The sequence below is a fragment of the Gigantopelta aegis genome, chromosome 4 (assembly GCF_016097555.1).
Source record: "Gigantopelta aegis isolate Gae_Host chromosome 4, Gae_host_genome, whole genome shotgun sequence".
NCBI classification, from domain to species: Eukaryota; Metazoa; Mollusca; class Gastropoda; order Neomphalida; family Peltospiridae; genus Gigantopelta; species Gigantopelta aegis.
The window spans coordinates 54579762-54599159 of record NC_054702.1 but is presented as its reverse complement, the minus strand read 5'-3'; the positions used below and the strand labels follow the sequence as shown (position 1 = coordinate 54599159).

The window sequence follows — 19398 nt, the reverse complement described above, 5'->3', positions numbered from 1 at the left end:
CATATACAAACATGTGCACATGCGTGCACACACACAAACACAAAATTTATCTGCAACAGCATTTTTATTTACAGCAAGTTTTAAACAGATTCTTTCAAAGTTTCACAATGCTAGAAATTTGCGACAGCAATCAACAGTGGCGCCACTAAAACTATTGCAAAATGTATCTGCAACTGCATTTTTGTCATTATCAGGTATCTACTTTGCTATTATTTGTACTAAATTGCCATCGCAAAATGATCTGAATTTCAAGGGCTGCTTTCACATTATGCAGAGTTGCCAAATCACCAAATGAGAATTATAGTTCAATTTGGCAAATATTTTCTTATTAATTCGCCGAAAAGTTAATTAAAAAATTGTCTGTTGTTTAAAGATGTACCATAATTTTTGCTGTTTTGCTTAATAAAACTTGGATTTTGGCAACAGATTTTCTTAGCAAATTTGCCAAATTGCTAATATTTTATGGACTTCAGCCTAAACCCTGATAATGGCTATGCTAACTTGAAGCACAGAAGTTGTTCTAGTAATCATTTGTGTCGGGTCGTTGTTGGGTTTTATTTACTTATTAAATTTAAGTTTGTTTAATAATAAAAAATTTCCCTTACTTTCAATATTTCTCTTGTTGTTGGTCAACAGGCTTGCTGACCACTGGAAGGCACTGCAGGATGATCACAACTCCCAGCAGCAGTTTGACGCGTCCATGGAGGAGTTCATGCAGTGGCTGCAGGAGATTGAGTCGAGCTTCGTCCGACTGTCTGACGAGACGTCCAAGGAAGAGGTCCTCAAGAACGAGGAGCTGTGCAAGGAGTTCCTCGACCAGTTCAGGGTATGTACAACAGTTTGTTTTAACATGTTGCTTGATGTTTGTAATGACAGTTGGCAGGAGCTGTGTTCCTCGACCAGTTCAGGGTATGTACTGCAGTTTGTTTTAATGTTTTGTTTGACAATTGTAGGGCTTGAAATAGGGGAGAAAATATGGCCTGCTGTTATTTTGATTTATAAATAGGCCAAAAGAAATATGTCCTGTTAAAAAGAAATATCGCCTGCTAAAACTGAAACAGCACACGGTAACAGGAGAGTTTGGAATAGTATGGTGGGAAATTAGGATCTCTTTAGATGTATTTTAGAGCATTATGGAATTAAATTATAACACAATGACAAGCTAAGGCCAAATAAAAAAAAAAGAGTTGTTAAAAACTGTTAAAAATGTGTCGAGATAGCAGCAATTCAACTTTCGTAAGCACTGTAATGGGTTAAACCATCACCAGGTCCATCTGGCGGCCAGTGAAGGAACTACAACATCCAGGCGCATGCGCTGTTGGCTGCTACTCCCGCAAACAAAATGGTCTCCAGGGTTTTATAAAGTTTTTCACAGAAAAAAATATATAATAAACTCCCCCACCCACCCTGATTTGTGTAATCAAAAGGACGATCAGCAACTCTTTTTTTTTTCTTTTTTTTTCGGCCTAAATAGCAGATGAGATCATTGAACTTACGTATGTCTCTTGAAAAATGGGTTGTTTTAGCATCTAGAAAGTCCATTTCACCTGCTAGGTGTAAAAATTGGGACTGCTTTTCACTTTTCATAGACCATTATTTCAAGCCCTGCAATTTGAGCCATCACATGCAAAAATATACATCTTGGCATGACGTCAGAAACAGAGCAAATTCTATTCAGTGTTACATCTTGTAAAAACGAAACTAAAAGGTTGAGAGTGCTTTGTGTGTTGTTTGTTTTGATTACTCTAAGAAGATGTCAATACTTTTGTCAAAAATAGTGGGCAACATTTTGTTTGACATTTTAGCCTTCACATGCAAAAACAAACAACTTTGCATGACATCAGAAGCGGAGCAAATGCTGTTTAGAGTTACATCTTGTTAAAATGGAATTAAAAGGTTTAGAGTGCTTTGTGTGTTTCAATTATGGTAAAAGGATAGCATCATGTATATTTTGTTACAATAATTTTGTCTAAAATAGGAAGCAAACAGAAACAATACAGATGTGAATTGGTCAATTACAAACCTAGTGTAATAACATCAAAGATTTACTTTTGTTTTGATGTTGAAAAAAATTTAAATTTTTTATGCTGTGTGCAAATATACTTAACTATATAATACCTGATATTTTTTTTTTTTTAAAGTGCAAATGTATATGTAATTACTTATTTACAAGAACAAAAAAAACTTACTACATACATGCATACATGTATATTTACTTTATCAAGTTTTTTGTGTGTGTTGGCTCATTTAATATTTTGGGTGGGTCTCTGAAATCTCATTTGCATGCAGGAATGTTTACAGGAGACTGGGCTTCACCTGCATCTACTATTAAAGATATTTGTTTTCAGATAAAATATCGGATTTATGTTTACAAGTTGTGTTTAATTAATTCTGTGATTGAGAGAGGTTGGGGTGTCTGGTTATAGAAAACCTTTGTTCTGGAATAGAACAGCTTGATGCAATATAAAAGAAGAAGTACAGATAAATAATAAAATAAATGATAAGATAATAGAAGCAACACAGAAAGGTAAGTCTGTATAGTAATGTACTGTTCACTGTTTATATTGTGTTTGTGTTTCTCCAAATAAAAACTTTCATAAATTGTTTACTATGTTATAAAGGTGTTTGTGGATTTTGCAGTAGTAACAGTATTCATTTTCATCCAGAAAGACCATCAACACAAGTTTTTTTCTTCTTCTTTTTCTGTGTTATATATTTGAACTGTCATGATTTTAAAATGAAAAAAAATTAGAGTTATGGCCCTTGCACCAGTAAGTTCATGTTGATTCTACATGCACTGTTTACCTTTAACCTATTACTTATCAGTCTGGGTGAAATAAAAGTTGTCCATTTGCCAAATGCAGTTATGTATATCCCAGTTCATGATCCTTTAATGCCATAATATTTATCAACTTGATACAGCTGATAGGTCACGTGTCTATTAAAACACACTTAATCGGCTGCTTGTAATAAATGGTTTATTCTGCCTGATTTTCACACGGCTGAATTAAATTATTAACCGTGAGTTCATATGAAGGGTTCGACTGTTTCCATTATGGATAAGTTTCCCTGATAACCAGCAACAGATCATTGATCATGTTCTTTTAAAGTTCGCTAGTGTTACGTACAGGTTCTGTGGTTTTAAAATGGCACTACAAAATGGTACCTGCAGTCATGTGAGTTAAAGATTTAGATGACTTTTATTAATATTTAGTTCTGGTTCAGGATTTCTGTTTCATTCCTAATTTTCTTTTCTCTTTTCTTATATATTTCTTGGAATGTTGGTTAAACCATAACTGTTTCATATTTAAATTGAATTTTAATTTTTTTTGGATTGTATCATTTTAATACAGCTAGCTAAGATTAAAAAGATTATATCTTTGCTATGTATCTTTTATTTTGCCACAGATGTTTACTTCAGATTCTTATTGTCTACTGTTAATTGTTCTTTAATTAAATGTAACCAGTTTCTTAAAACAAGGTGCATGTGTGATTACTTGCATTCATTTATATGGTCTTGAACATACAGGCAGTGTTTCTGCCAGAAAGAAATGTTTGGGTATGGCGCTATGGAAATGAATGCAACCACAGTCAACTGGGGGTATGGGGGGGGGGGGGGGCTTCCCCAATAAAGAAAATGGGTTAAGTTTTGGGTCAGGGTTAAGAAAACTACAGAATAATGATAAGAATAATTAATTTTGTTATAAGGTTAACTTTAAAAAATAAAATCTGCCAAAATATTAGGGTATGGTGCCATACCTGTTTTACCCTCTTGCAGAAACCCTGGCAGGCCCTGATTTCTGAGGTATAGATACGTATGTCTTTTGTTGTGCATAATATCCGTTTGGAACTGCTACAAGTACCAGAATGACCAGAATGACCAGAAATGCATTAGATTTGACCAAATGGATAATTTAAGCAAGAAGTTATAAGTAATGTTTAAATTAATAGTTACAAAAGAGCTCTGTAATAACAGAAAATATTTGACGCAGAATAATAGCTATAAAACTGCATCTTTAGAATACCATAACAAATTGGTTGTTAGTTTGGGGCATTACTTTACGTTATATTTTTGTGTGTAAACTTTATTGCCTGTTTGTGACATACTGCTACATAGAACATCCTGCAGTATCAAATGTGTTTGTAGGTATTTAAGCATGGGATGGTCTAGACTGTAGTGAGCAAACTTTATAGGGGGGGTTGAATCATGCTCCGAAGAAAAATATATTTAAAAAAACCATATATATTTTGCTTGAGCAGACAGGAGTTTTGACTCCCAAAACCCTCCCCATGCATACGCGCCTGAGTATTATATTACTATTATTATATATATATTTTTAAAGTTTATCCTTTATTTCTGGCATGTAAGCTAAGATCATTATTACATTATTTATTTTATCTTGAAAGTTGATTGTTTACAACTGACATGTACAAGATAAGTTGTAAGAGGGTAAATAATTGCTGGGAATATACACAGACTGGGCTGGCATGGGTCCAGGACATATAATGTCATTATCTGTACCACTCTCATGTGTAAACTAGAGTTTTTCCTACAAACAGTTATTGGATGAGTCAAAATTAGGATAAACACAGAAGATTTCTTGCTATAATTAACAACCACAAGCGTCTACATAAATGGGTAGCAGCTGTTCTAGCAACACCACATAGGAAAACATTGCCAGGTGTAAAGTGTGTTCATCTTCAAAGCATTCTGCAAATGTTTGGTCTCAGCCTTTTTTTTTTTTACTTTAAAAAAAAAAGACAAATGGGGACATAAATGGTACTTACCTGTTCTTCTTCTTCCAGCCTTGGTGGTGTAGTAGTTAAGTCATCAGATTTAAGACTAGTAGGTAATGGGTTCGCATCCTAGAATTGGCTCCCACCCAGAGCAAATTTTAATGACTCAGTGGGTAGGTGTAAGACCACTACACTTGACTTCCTTCTCACTAAAGGGGCGGGATGTAGCCCAGTGGTACGGTGTTCGCTTGATGCGCGGTCAGTCTAGGATCAATCCCCATCGGTGGACCCATTGGGCTATTTCTCGTTCCAGCCAGTGCTCTACAGCTGGTGTAACAAAGGCCTACCTTTCTGTGGGATGGTGCATATAAAAGATCCCTTGCTGTAAGAGTAGCCTATCAATATCTGTGTGGTCCTTAACCATATGTCTGATGCCATATAACTGTAAATAAAAATGTGTTAGAGTGCGTCGTTAAATAAAACATTTCTTTCTTTTTTTTCCTTCTCACTAACCAATAACAACTAACCACTAACCCACTGTCCTGAACAGACAGCCCAAATAGCTCAGGTGTGTCCCCAGAAACATGTTAATTGGATATAAGCATGAAAATAAATTGAAAGAATTAATAAATACTGTCCATCTCAAATTTGCTTGGGTGCAGGGTATAGTTCAGTAGTAGAATGCTCGTTGGAGGGAATTTCACCACTTGTAAACCTGTCTGGTTTTGAATTAACATCCCAGCCAATTCCTCATGACTGAAATATTAGCAGCTGTGGTATGTGCTGTGCTGACTAGAAGGACAATGTATATAAAATATCCCTTGTTGCTTTGAGGCTGTAGCAGGTTTCTTCTCTTAAGACTAAACCAAATGTCACAATAACCAAATAGCTATAGTATAAACTGTGCTGACATCTCGTTAAATATTCACTTCTTGCTATCTAGCTCTGTCAACAGAACACTTGCTCGAGGGGCTTAGGTTGTAGGATCAAATCCCGTCAGTGGGTTTTTTTCTATAACTGGGTTCTCCCCACCCCAACCAGTGCTACACAACTGATATATCAGAGGCCATGTCCTGTCTGCATATTAAAGATTCTTTGTTGCTAATGGAAAAATATTTTAAAAAATTACTCAGACTATTTGTCAGAATTACCAAATGTTTCACGTCTAGTAGTCAATAATTCATAAATTAATGTGCTCTAGTGTTGTCATTAAAAACAAAACAAACTTTTTACTTTTCTTGCAAAAAAACACAAAACCTGATCCAGTGTTTACCTTATAACTACTACATGTCTGATATATGGTACATGTAAATACATCACTGAGTCTGGTGAAAAAAAATCCTGATGTTGCACATAGCCATTATTGTCAGTTACCTACAAAGGGGTTTTGTCTTATTTTTAAAGGATCTGACTTTTTCTCAGATAAAACATACCACACTGTGTGGTATATCGGATGTGATGCCACTGACTGGAATGGACAATAAAACCATTGGGTCCACCTATCGGCTACATCTCAATTATTAGCTTCACAAAATCTAAACAATATTTGTAGCCAAGTCAAGAGTGTGTGTGTGTGTGTGTTTTGTGTGTGTGTGTGTGTGTTGTGTGTGTGTGTGTGTGTGTGTGTGTGTGTGTGTGTGTGTGTGTGTGTGTGTGTGTTTTTTGTATATATATATATTATAAAGTTCACTCTATGTGATCTATGGAAAATGGTGATAACAATAGTACAAGTAAATGTTACTTCTATATGATGTAAATTACATGAAATTTGTATCCAAGAGGGAACAGATTTATTAAAGAAACCTTATATTATGGGTTCTTAAATACTGTAGTTAATTTGTTTTAGCAAACCATTCATAGAACAAGTTTTAGATTTCATAGAAAATATTGACCGTACATATCTGCCAACTTAACTTATCAGTACTAAAAATACCTGCATCTGTAGATATATTCACAAAAAGATACAGTAAAGAAATGTTACATTAAAAGCTTTATCTTAAAGCCACTGATTATACAATATACTGGGATGTTAATAAACAAACTTTCTTCCTTTTTGGGGGTGTCCGGAAATAGTTAAGTTTTAAAATTCAGAAACCAAGTTTAGTATCCCTTCTTGACCAAAAAAAATAAAAAAATGTCTGATATCCGTGGAAGAGTGATAGATACATGTGTATATTTGTGAACACCACAGTTATAAAAATTAATGTTGTTGCTTGATTGTGAAAGTAAGTGAAAAAAACATTACTCATATACCTTGTAGCACAAACTTGTACTTGCCAAAAAAAAAAAACCCAACTCCATGATCACTATTTTGAGTTTGTCGATTAGCATAGAAAAAAAAACTTCTGGAAAAATGATGCAAACAAGAAAAGAATGTTTTTCTTGCACACCGATGAGATGAGAGATTAAGAGAGAAAAAAAAGCGAAACTTGAGTCTAGCATTGATACACAGAGTTATGGAAGACTGCAATGCTTGGGTTGCCTAAGGTGCATCGAGTATCGAAGCGCCTGTTTTGTATGGGCAGTCAATCATTTGTAGCAGGAATTGTTGTACTTCACCTGGGTTGGTGGAATTAGTTGGAACACTTTTTTTTCTTCTTCTTACCTGTAACCAACAACAGTTTGTAAATGTTTTTTGTTTGTTTATTATTATGTTTTTTTTTGCCTGCAGTAAGCTTACATCTGCCTGTATGGAAACATAACAAGAGTTGAAGTTTTTAACAGTTTTGTAGTGTTGTTGTCATGCAATCATATATGTAACGAGGATTGTTGTACTATACCTCGAGTTGAGGCAGTGGTGGAATCACGCTGTACAAGTTTTGTACCTGTAACAAAAAGCAGCAGTATGATAATTTTGTCTGTAATCACATCTGGATGAAGTGAAATTTAACAAGATTCAGACTCTGGCAAAATTGTTGGATCTGGATTTTACCTCGGACGTAATGTGCAGGTATAGTTGAATATACCAGGTGATGGTTTTTACCTGCAGTTTCATGTTAATTCTACAGGCTTCAGAATAAACAATTTTATGCAAGAAGTATGTATCGGCTTGAGATTATACATACCAAAATGCAACAGGTGTGAACAGGTAATAAAGCAAGCACAGGTATGACATGAACTAAATCAAGTGTTCATTTCTACGTTTGGATATCATTCTACCTGTTACAGTGTAATGAATGTAACATGAATTTAGCTATCTTTTGAATACCTATCAAGACTTACTCTGTGAACTTCCATAAGACTTGGCATATCCTACCTCAAAGTGAGTGGGATGTATGGCATTCAACAATCTGATGGCTGCAATGCAATTTTGTTGTTTAAACGACATATATCATTGTTATTTTACCTGCATCTGACACCTGTTGTAAAATCGTATCAGGTGAGTGAAGGGATGGCTGTTCAAATACAAAAAGTGAAGGAAAATGTGAAGTCTGTTATTATAACTGATGAGTTTATTTAGTGTTCCTGTGCTTGGTTTTCTGGCAGGCTGGTTTCAAAAACACGGAAAACCCTGGTTGGTATTTGGTCAGTGTCTTGTGTGGCAGGTGTGTGTGTGTGTATATATATATATATATCTCTGTGATATACGGCTAATTGTGAACATTTGATTGGCCAATCACCCAGTTGACTTTTAGACCAGGTGTACCTTTATGGTCTGGTTTGATTACTTGTTATTTCCCATGGTCATCTGGCGTATCTGCTGTCTCTTTCACCCGGAGCATGGCCAGGTTATTGCTCTGATATGTGATACAGTTACCTCTGTGTTCCAGAGAGTTGTGGATTCAGTAACACCAGGCTTTAGTATTGCGATATACCACAAATTGATTACAACAACTAGCAATATTACACTTGTGGTATTTTGAGAACTGAACTTCCAAGAACTTAATGAAGGAAAAACAAGTCCTGATTGAATCTGTGAAAAACTAAAAAAAACAAAGAAGAAAAAAACAATCATGGCATATCATATACAGCAGTAATTTCGTTCCATGCATTTATATGTTAATTTTAAATTAGTAAATTGATATTTCCGACATGGCAATTGGTGGTCTGCCATCATAATATTAACTTTTCACATCATTGATATATTGCTGGATGATGGGAGTCAGTAATCTGTGATGCGATGTCTTGCCGAATTTTTCAGGACCAAAATGTTCTTTTTTGAAAGCCTACATGTAGATCCGAGTTGAGGGTGTTAATGGCAGCTTGGTGTCCTCATTTGCAAGCCGGTAAACTGGAGGATTAACTGGATTACCATTCTGAATGCACTGGAGCACATACAGCTTGGCGTTTCTTTTCTCCCATTAAAGCGGGATACACCTTGGAATAAATTCACTGTCCATCACGCTGCAGCTCATTTGAGTGGAAAATGTACAAACTGTTTTTTAAAGTACAATAGAGACAGAATGTCTCGCTTTAATTGACTGGATTCAACATTTCTTGATGGTTGTGTGTTTCAGTAGGTTTATCACATCCATTTTTTTTTTATGTGACGTAGCAAATACCAGAAGGAGTTGAGATTTTTTTTTTTCACATGGAATGATTTTTAACATTTTGCAGATATACATGGATATCAGTTATATACACAGAGATACATTAATCTTCATTTGTGCATAATAGCCATCCATTGTGAAATTACAATGATTTATGGATAATAGTGCAGAGGAATGTGCTAACTGGGACCTCAATTCCATTGAGAACTGATAATATATCATTGGCTTTATTTCCAGTTGAACAAAAAAACAAGTTGCTGGTGAATCAGTTTTCATTATCATAAACAGACTTTAAAACATGATGGATGTGTCCAAAATATGTTGTTTTCTAATGCGACCAGTTCAATAGCTTCTAATACCGAGTAAAAACAAAAATAAAACAGATGCTATAAAAGCTGAGGATCTAACACATTGTGGTCTTATTAAAATCACTGGTCACTGATAAAGTCAGAGGCTAAATCCGGGAGAGACGTCCATGAACCTTAAGCGTATATGGGCACGTAAATATAGTTCTCATTCCAGTATTAAAATGTGTCCAGAAAAAAGAGGATTACCAATGTTTTGTATAGTGGCAGTATTCTGTGAACAAAATGAGATCCTCATACCATATATTCACACTGTTTGAATGCTAAAAAAAGAGTTATAAACAAACATACGTATGGTAAAGCACGTTAACCAACTAATATCTGTTTTTATTGCCTATTTATGCTCCTTGAAAACAGTTTTATGTGTGTGGTGTTCCACCTTAAAAACAGAAGGGACTGATACCTGTTCTTTGATTTTTCCTCTTCACGTGTGAACCCGTTTGTCCGATTTCGATGGAATATACCTTTGGCTGTGGACCTGATCTTTCTGCTGGAAAGCCACCTGTGTGAGGTGCAAACACTAAAACTGATATTCAAAGAATTAATTTAGCCCGAGCTGGAAGCCAGTCAACAGCTTGTAATATGTTACTTTAATTGCTTTCACTGTTGGCGATATCACGCTAAGTTTACATGTCGATATTTCACTATTTCCACCATCAGCTGCAATATTTACTGTATCAGCAGTTATTTTTGGCTTTATATAACTTCAGTTGCTGGAAAAACTTGGCCATTGTGTTCACTTTTGTGTAAAAAAAAATTACAATTACTGTGGACAAGTGATTTTTTACTTTTCAAGTCAGACAATCTGCAACAGCATGTAATTACAAAAAAAATATGTTTCTGTAAAATGAAATTAATTTAGCAACTTTAGCAATGAGTGGCATTGCACAAATGCAGATGAAAACATTGCATAAAGTATTTAGAAGATAAAAAAACCTAATTCACTGACTGGAATAAATATTTATGAAATACATGATGATGATGATGCTTCATGTGTTGATTTTCACCTGTTTGTGAAAAATCTCTGAAAGAATTCCTTTGAGTAAAGAACATGGTCGTTAATGTGACGATGAACTCAAACAGAGAAGACATATTGGAACAGATTTACTGGACTGAAGTCAAACTTCAGCAGGTGAGAGAATGTTAAATCCTAATTCAGTTTACTTAGTTTTACTGGGCTATATAAGTAACACTAAGATATGTTTCTATATAATGGATATATATAATTGTGAGCAGTAGTAAAAAGAAGTTAAAGTTTGCTTTGTTTAGTGACACCACTAGAGCACATTGATTTATTAATCATCAGCTATTGGATGTCAAACATATCATTTGATAAGTTAGACATATAATCTTAGAGATGAAACCCGCTACATTTTTCCATTAGTAGCAAGGGATCTTTTATATGCACCAACCCACAGACAAGATAGCACATACCACAGGCTTTGATATACCAGTCATGGTGCACTGGCTGGAACGAGAAATAGCCCAATGGGCCCACCGATGGGGATCAATCCCAAACCGACCGCACATCAAGCGAACGCTTTACCACTGGGCTAAGTCCCAGTCATGAAAGCTGAGGACAATATGTCGGTTACAATGTGTATCACTATAATAGTGAATATTTGATATTTGCTAGGTTTCGGTCTGAATAATATAATTACTGTAAATTATGAAAATGTAGTATATTATTGCACTGTAATACATGTACACCCAGAAACATGTATTTTGATCATTCATCTGGGAACTGCAGCTTTAAATTCAGACCTCAAATGAATATGTTGATCAAGCTCTTTCATGAAGTACAAACGGTGGTTGCGTGACTACCGGTAATTACATTCTTTTTATGAATGGAGATGCAACTGGAGTTGATAATAACATTGACAGATAAAATATTTAATTAATAACAAGAATCTCACAGAATTAAATGTCTCGCTTACAATTGGTTTTTGGGGTTTTGGGGAGTTTTGGGGTTTTTTTTTTTTTTGGTGCAACTATAACCAAGTTTCATTGACCTAGCACTTGTAGTTTGTAGGGGGCGGGATGTAGTTCAGTGGCAAAGCAGTCACTTGATGTGAGGTCAGTCTGAGATCGATCCTTGTTGGTGGGCCCATTGGGCTATTTCTCAATTTCAGCCAGTGTACCACGACTGGTAGATCAAAGGTTCTGGTATGTGCTATTCTGTCTGTGGGATAGTACATGTAAAAGATAAATAACCATGTCATTATAAAACTGATGGTATGCACTTTACAAAACATCTAGCTCCAGCCAGTGACTGGTACATCAAATGTGCTATCCTGTCTATGGGATGGTGCATATAAAAGATCCCTTGCTGTTAATCAAAAAGAGTTAGTCCATGAAGTGGCGACAGCGAGTTTCCTCTCTCAATATCTGTGTAGTCCTTAACCATATGTCCTACACCATATAACCGTAAATAAAATGTGTTGAGTGCATCATTAAATAAAACATTTCCTTCCTTCCTTTTACAAAACATGATCATGATATCCTGGGTAGTGGTATAAATAACAGTGAGACTGACATTTAAAATACAAATCGTTTTTGACGATCCACTCTTTTCTTGATGTCTTTAGTTATCGTATATCCAAGACACCTGACAAAAACAAACAAAAAATCAATAAAAACCATTTACACTTCTGAAGACTAATTGAATATTTTCCTGCAACTGAAAGAACATTTAGCTTTCTCTGGCTGTTTTCCCCAAGTTGTGCAAATGTTGTGATTGGTAATTAAGAAAAAAGGAAGGTTCTTCCTTGGGAAAGTTGACTAAATTGACTAGATGCAGGAATGAGAGTTTAGTAATTTATAACGGAGACATTTTAGTGGACCTTAATTGTGTGCTTATACTGCATAAAGTCTGGTGAGAAATATGCATAATAACATTGGTCATGCACTTAAAGTTCAACTATCTGTTCAACTATCTGTCCTGGAAGCTCAACTATCTGAACTAATTGTCCACGATGGTTTAATGGCTAGTTGTTAGTCAGCAGGAAGAGAGAAAAATTATTGTTGTGGCCTTATATATTTCCTCACAGAGCCATTGAAATTAGCTATTTTTAGAGCTACATGTAACTATAGTGCTGGGAAGCAAACCTACAACCTACAATTCTTAAAAACTGATGGCTTAACCTTTATATTACCGAGACTGCATAGATTCAGGTCTTTTTTTCTTTCTTTTTTAATTAAATCAGTAGAACATGCTTTATTTCATATGCCAAATCAAATTAGATGTAATTTTTACTGCTAGTAATTTTCACTCTTATTAATTTCAAATGTCATTGAAATAAAAACACCTTTAGATGATCTCTCTGCTCTCAGTTTGTCAGGTTTTTTTTTGGGGGGGGTGGGTGTTTGTTTGGTTGGGGTTTTTTTTTTTTTTTTTTTTTTTTTTTTTTTTTTTTTTTTTCCCTTCTTTTTTTTCTTTCTTCTTTTTTTAAAAAGTTTTCCTTGCCAGTCCTACCAAGTAAGTGTTGGTTGAATTTAAGATGTTTCTCGCAGAAGGTTTAATCCTTTTGTATACAAACCTGCTCGTGCTAGCACATGCACAGCATGTACATGTACAAAATACTCTAAACAATGTACCCAGGATGTACCTGTACTGTGTGCATTCATTCTTTTAACCCTTTTTGTCCTAGGTTACGATCTTAACAGTAGTATATTCTATTAAGCTTGGCTGGTCTAAAATTATTTGCAGGATTTGAAAAGATTAAGTAAGTCGTCCTCCCAACCTCTACTTCCCAACACAAAAAATAAAAAAACTTGCTTCTGTTGAATATTTATATCTAAACAATTACTGGGGGGGGGGGGGGGGGGGGGAAGGGTGGCATCGCTTAATGTTGTTAATTAAAGGCAATGACTGCATGAACTAAGAAAGGATGGAGGTGGACAGCGAAAGAAGTTGAAAGATAGAAGATGTCAGATCAGGAAGAAATGAGATGGAATTCAAAGGAGAAGAAGAGGCAAGACATAGCCTAGTGGTAAAGTGCTCGCTTGATGCGCAGTCGGTTCGGGATTGATCCCCGTCAGTGGGCCCATTGGGCTATTTCTCGCTCCAGCCAGTGCACCACGACTGGTACAGCAAAGGCCGGGGTATGTGCAGTCCTGTCTATGGGATGGTGCATATAAAAGATTCCTTGCTGCTAATCGAAAAGAATAGCCCATGAAGTGGCGACAGTGGGTTTTCTCTTTCAATATCTGTGTGATCCTTAACCATATGTCCAACGCCATATAACCGTAAATAAAATGTATTGAGTGCGTCATTAATAAACCATTTCCTTCAAAGAACAGAAAGGAAAGGGGCCAGTGGGATTAAAAAGGAAAAGAAAGAAAGAAAGAAAGAAAGAAAGAAAGAAAGAAAGAGGTTGGCAAAGTAACTATTAATTGCTTGAGATTATGGGTTATTGTTCACTGTATTCTACACACGCACACCTAGGATAAATCTCGTATCATGGTGGCAGTGTACATGTCTGACACTAGGAATTGGTGTGAAGAAAACGCAACAGAAAACCTCCGTGTTATTGCTGATCTGTAATAGTGTCCACACTGACGGCTCTACTCTTCCGTGTCTGATCCTGCCTCCCAGCTAGCTAGTTGGGAATCGCAGACGAAATTATGTTCCTACTTGTAATTTTCACTACTATTAATTTCACTGTAAATGTCAAAGAGTTAACCGCAGCGATCATACATGTATCTATTTTTGAATCCTTCACTTGGAAGCAGTCTGCATTTATTCTGGACAGTACTTTTAGACAGGTTGTAGATGGTGTGGGATTAAAGGAAACTACTAGCTTCTTGTGCAAATATCGTGATTACCCTCAATAAATTGGTACCGTTTGAAATCTTTGTAGCATTACGGGTTACGGTATAAAAACTAATTTTTAACTTTTTGCTATCTTTGTTCAAATTTTGAATGCGAAACGTGTTATATGCAGTACAGAAGGATAATGGAAGCCAGTAAAAGGGATCACAGAATGCAATTTAATTTTTTTTATGTAAATGTCAGATTGCTGGAAATAAATAAAGGATCACACAGATAGCAACAAGAAATAATGACTGCATCAAAATCATTTCATACTGTCAGAAGTTGACTGGGAACATACAGGCAACCAATTCAACACTACAGACATTCATCCCCACATTATAAATTGGTATGAAATACAGACAGTACTATGCTAGTTGTGAATTAAATTTGGTCTACAATTTGATGTGTTCCCTTATTTCTTTCTATTAGTATTATTGGGTTTTTAAATTGGATTGCTGTGGTATGCTTCAAGAAGTGTGCTTTGTTTGAAGTGTTTAAAAAATATATTTTATCTGAATATTAGTGGATGGTTGGGGGTAGATGGCTGGGGGTGAATGGTTGGGGGTGGATGGTTGGGGGTAGATGGCTGGCGATGGATGGTTGGCGATGGATGGTTGGGGGTAGATGGGGGGGGGGGGGGGTATGGAATAGATGTCTTATTTGTCAAATGTAAGTTATTTGTTTTATAAATCACACATAAATAATTAAATTTATTCAGATTTTTTCAATTAGATGCTTCCATCTACTTATAATTCTACTGCATATTTTTATTGAATTGTTATAAAAACATTCCAATGCAAATGTTTAAAACACAAAAATCAGTGTAGATGCCTGTACATGTACTAGCCAAAGCTATCAATTTTTAACATGCAGAAAATGATTTCCTATTGGTGTGTTGCTGTTCTGTTAGATAATTAATACAAATTCTTACTTAATGGAGCTGTCAATATTGGTATTTCGTAATCATCACTGATTAGAGCAGGTTTCTTCAGGCAGTCTTCACGTGAATTATTGAGATATTACAACACACAATGGCTTAATCTTTCAGTGATCAATAAAACTTGGATTTATTCAATGGGACACGCTCACAATGAGCATTGATCAGTTATTGAAATTACCAAGGTTTTTTTTAATGTTTTTTCTTTATTTATTTAAAAACATTTTTTTTTTTTTTTACACATTAAAAACCCCACACATGAAAGTGGGTTTCTAAAAGATAATTACGAAATATCAATATTGAAAGTTCTATTCAGTAAGAGTTTGTATTAATTACCTTATAGGAATAGGACATAATTTGCTGCATGTTAAAAATTTATGGCTGTGACTGGTATTTACATGTATGCACTTGTCTGTTGGTTCAATAAAAGACAGTGTAAAAGACTAAGTAATTAATCAGCTGCTTTCAGTGATGTGCAGACCACATGGTCACCCTTTTGCAAATTTATTTGTGGTAAGAGTTTTTTGTGATATGATCCCACACATGTGTAGTCCTTCGCCATGGCACATGCAAGTACACAAGAAAATAATGATAACCTGTTTGCTAAACAAGAATTATAAATTTGCTTTTTTGTTTTAAAAGTAAATGATTTTTTTTGTATCCCAAATATATTTTATTTTTTTTTTTTTTTGGTTTTTTTTTTTGTTTACCATTGAAAAAGGCACCTAAATATCAAATAGATCCATTCCATTTGATATATCCTTATTCCAGCTTATACACAGAACAACAAGTTATGCAAATGTTTTAATATATTTTTCTGTTAACCCCCTGATAAAATTAATTCAGTAAATAAACTGTCATAATTTTTATAGATATAACACAAAACTAATGGAACTCAAAATTAAAAATAAATTTAAAAAAAGTAAATTAACTGAATATTAATGTGGGGGGTCTGGACCATAGCTATATTTAGTAATTTTTGTTTATTACATTAATACTTAGAAAATTGTCTACTTCATAAAATATTTGTCAAGCATTGAGAAAAGTGACAGGACCATGTATATGTTGGGAAAAGCTGTTTAGATCAAAATACAGCCTAATTGCTGGAAATGCAACTGACATGGACTGATGTTTGGAACTTTATTGGAAAAATGTGAAGAGCTAGAAAGGAGTGGTTTGCTCATTTTTGTAATGGCATGTAATGCTCCCATCATCACGCCTCGGTGTTTCGACACGGGGAGACGGGTCCTGTTTCGATTCACAGTGTTTTTCCCTTGCGAGTACTAATTGGATTGATGTTGATCTGCAAGCGTATGCAGTATTCTGTGGATCATTTCTATCAGTTATGTTAATGTTCTTGTGAAAAGATACTCTGTACAACATGCAGTTTTCCACTAAAATGGATGATAATTTATAAAACATTTAATAGATATAGATATAGATATAGATATAGATATAGATTATAGATATAGATATAGATAGATATATATATATATATATATAGATATATATAGAGAGAGGATTCGTCACAAGTATTTTTTAATATGGAAAATATCAACCGAGTCTATGTTAATCGGTATTTGTCGAGGCTCTGTCGAGACAAATACCGATTAACTAGACGAGGTTGATATATTTTACATATTAAAAAACACAAGTAGCAAATTCTATTTATCCTATAACACTTCTAAAATAACATTCTAATTACTTTTTTAGTAAATCACAGTACTAAAGTCGCCGCCATCGATAATATGATGTCATCACAATTAACACAGATTAGTTTGATGTCACGCATTTTAAACAACTCTTTGAAAACGTTACGCTCTGGTACACGGGTCTAGTTGGCTTGTAAGCAAATGACCTATCCACAGCAACAAATTACCTAGAGACCTTGCAGATTTGCATACCATTTTTAACCGGGTTAATAAAGTAAATTATCACATGGGTTTATCACATGGATATCATGGGTAAGTTATAGGATAAATATATATATTATACTCTTCAAAAAAGTAGGGGAACTCTAATAAGAATTTACAATTGCCAAAATTGTAAGGTATATTAGCTGTGTATATATGTATATATATATTATATATATTATACTCTTCAATAAAGTAGGGGAACTCTAATAAGAATTTACAATTGCCAAAATTGTAAGGTATATTAGCTGTGTATATATATATATATATATATATATATTATATCTTCATAAAATATATATATATAATATATCTATATAAGAATATTACTCTTCAAAAAAGTAGGGGAACTCTAATAAGAATTTACAATTACCAAAATTGTAAGGTATATTAGCTGTTGGGAATGGTTATATGATAATAGTGAATTAATTGGGAAAACATTGCAACAGTAGGTTTTATGACCACCAAAGATCTTGAAGGACAATTGGGGTCAGAAGTGAAATTTGAAAGTTGACGTTTTTTTATCAGTAAATCACAAATTCAAACAATAAAAATGACTAAAAACAGTAACAACTGTATGATCAACAGAATGAAAAAGATTGACAGAAATAATGTTTCACAGTGATTAATGGACCTTCCTGGAAATTGTAAAAATCGAGAATGACACCCCACACACGTGTACGGAGCAACTGCGTGATGCATGTGCAAACTATGGAATGTGTTTCAGTGTGTTGATAAACAGACCTGAACTTCTTTACTAGGATATCTGTGGTCAAAACGTATGTTTTAATATTTCAGGTTCCCCTACTTTTTTTTTAAGAGTATATATATAATAATAACAGTAACTAATGATCAAGCAAGGATTTTTGCATACATTGTATACAGATCAAGACAACATTTGTTGGTTTACCATGTCTATTTACATTACGAAAAGAAACTCTGTATAACATGCAGGTTTTCATTCAAATTTGGAGAAAATAATAACAACAACAGTAACATGATCTAGCAAGGATTTTTACATACATACATACATACATATAGACCAAGACAACATTTGTTGGTTTACCATATCTTTTAAAGTTTTTTATTGGATAATGTTGGGGGGTGGGGGGTGTTCTTTAAAAAATCAAAAGAAAAAAGAAAGAAAACAAACTGTCTGAAAGAAAAGCATATGATGGAATCTTTTATGAGATAGTTTGGATTACGGCCGACAATCTTCTTTTTAAAAAGATTACGGCAGTCTCTTGGGAGAGTGTTGAAAACATTTAGTAATGAAACTGGCCATTTCAGAAATGGGCATCCGAAATAAAAATAATTTGTTACAAAATCGGATTAAAGGTGACTGTTAAAAAAAAAAAAAAAAAAAATAATTGAACATTGGCACACCCAACATCCAATAAAAAGCCTCCGATTGAAGTTTTGACCTGGATGGGATTAAGTCCCTTGGATGGGGAAGAATGGAGATGAAAACGGTGACACTTGCTTAAGAAAATTGAATTGTCTGTAATCAAATGAAGTGAGCGCACTATGCATGGTGGCTGGTCATCAGGTTGTCTCCTCCGATCACTGCCAGTGAGGAAGTGTTCGATAAATCATTTCATTGCCGACTGGCATTCTGATGTAACTCATATACATGTAGTGGTGACTCGATCAGCTGGCCCATTAGTGCCTGCGAAAAACATAGAGGAAAAACTTAAAGGTGTTAATGTTGTGATGGACTGATGGCCGAAATCAGTGACGAATAGAAAATGTCCATCTTCGGCTGATTGTTTAATAATGGATTTTTTTTTTTAATCGGACCAGGAAGAATTTTTTATTATTTTTTAAACCAACAAGTGGAGTAATTCAACAGATAAGGAAAAGCTACCAAGTCTTTTTTTGTGATTTCTTTTGTTTTCCTGAAGATTATGGTATTTTGTAAAAGTATTGGAGCATCATTTAGAGCATATTTAAATGATTTAAAAATTATGTAATTATGGTTATTAGTACAGTGAAGCAAAACTCTAAACTGGACATCTTGGGACCAAGGAAACTGTCTTGTTTTTAGAAGGATCTGGTTTAAGGAGGGTGAGTTCTGTACTGGTTTTTAAAAAGGAGTTCTGTAAAACTTCTGGTTCTGAGGGAATTCCAGTTTACAGAG

At 34.6% G+C, this 19398-nt stretch overlaps 1 protein-coding gene across 4 annotated transcripts in view; it reads left to right on the top strand.

The window, feature by feature from the left end:
* The window catches only part of LOC121370764 (dystrophin-like), a 424499-nt gene that overhangs the window by 295963 nt on the left and 109138 nt on the right, over positions 1-19398 (top strand). For all 4 annotated transcript variants that reach the window (XM_041496221.1, XM_041496219.1, XM_041496220.1 and 1 more), the window contains one exon: positions 637-826. In XM_041496221.1, the coding sequence (XP_041352155.1) occupies positions 637-826 (190 nt within the window). The remainder of the gene's footprint in view (positions 1-636; positions 827-19398) is intronic.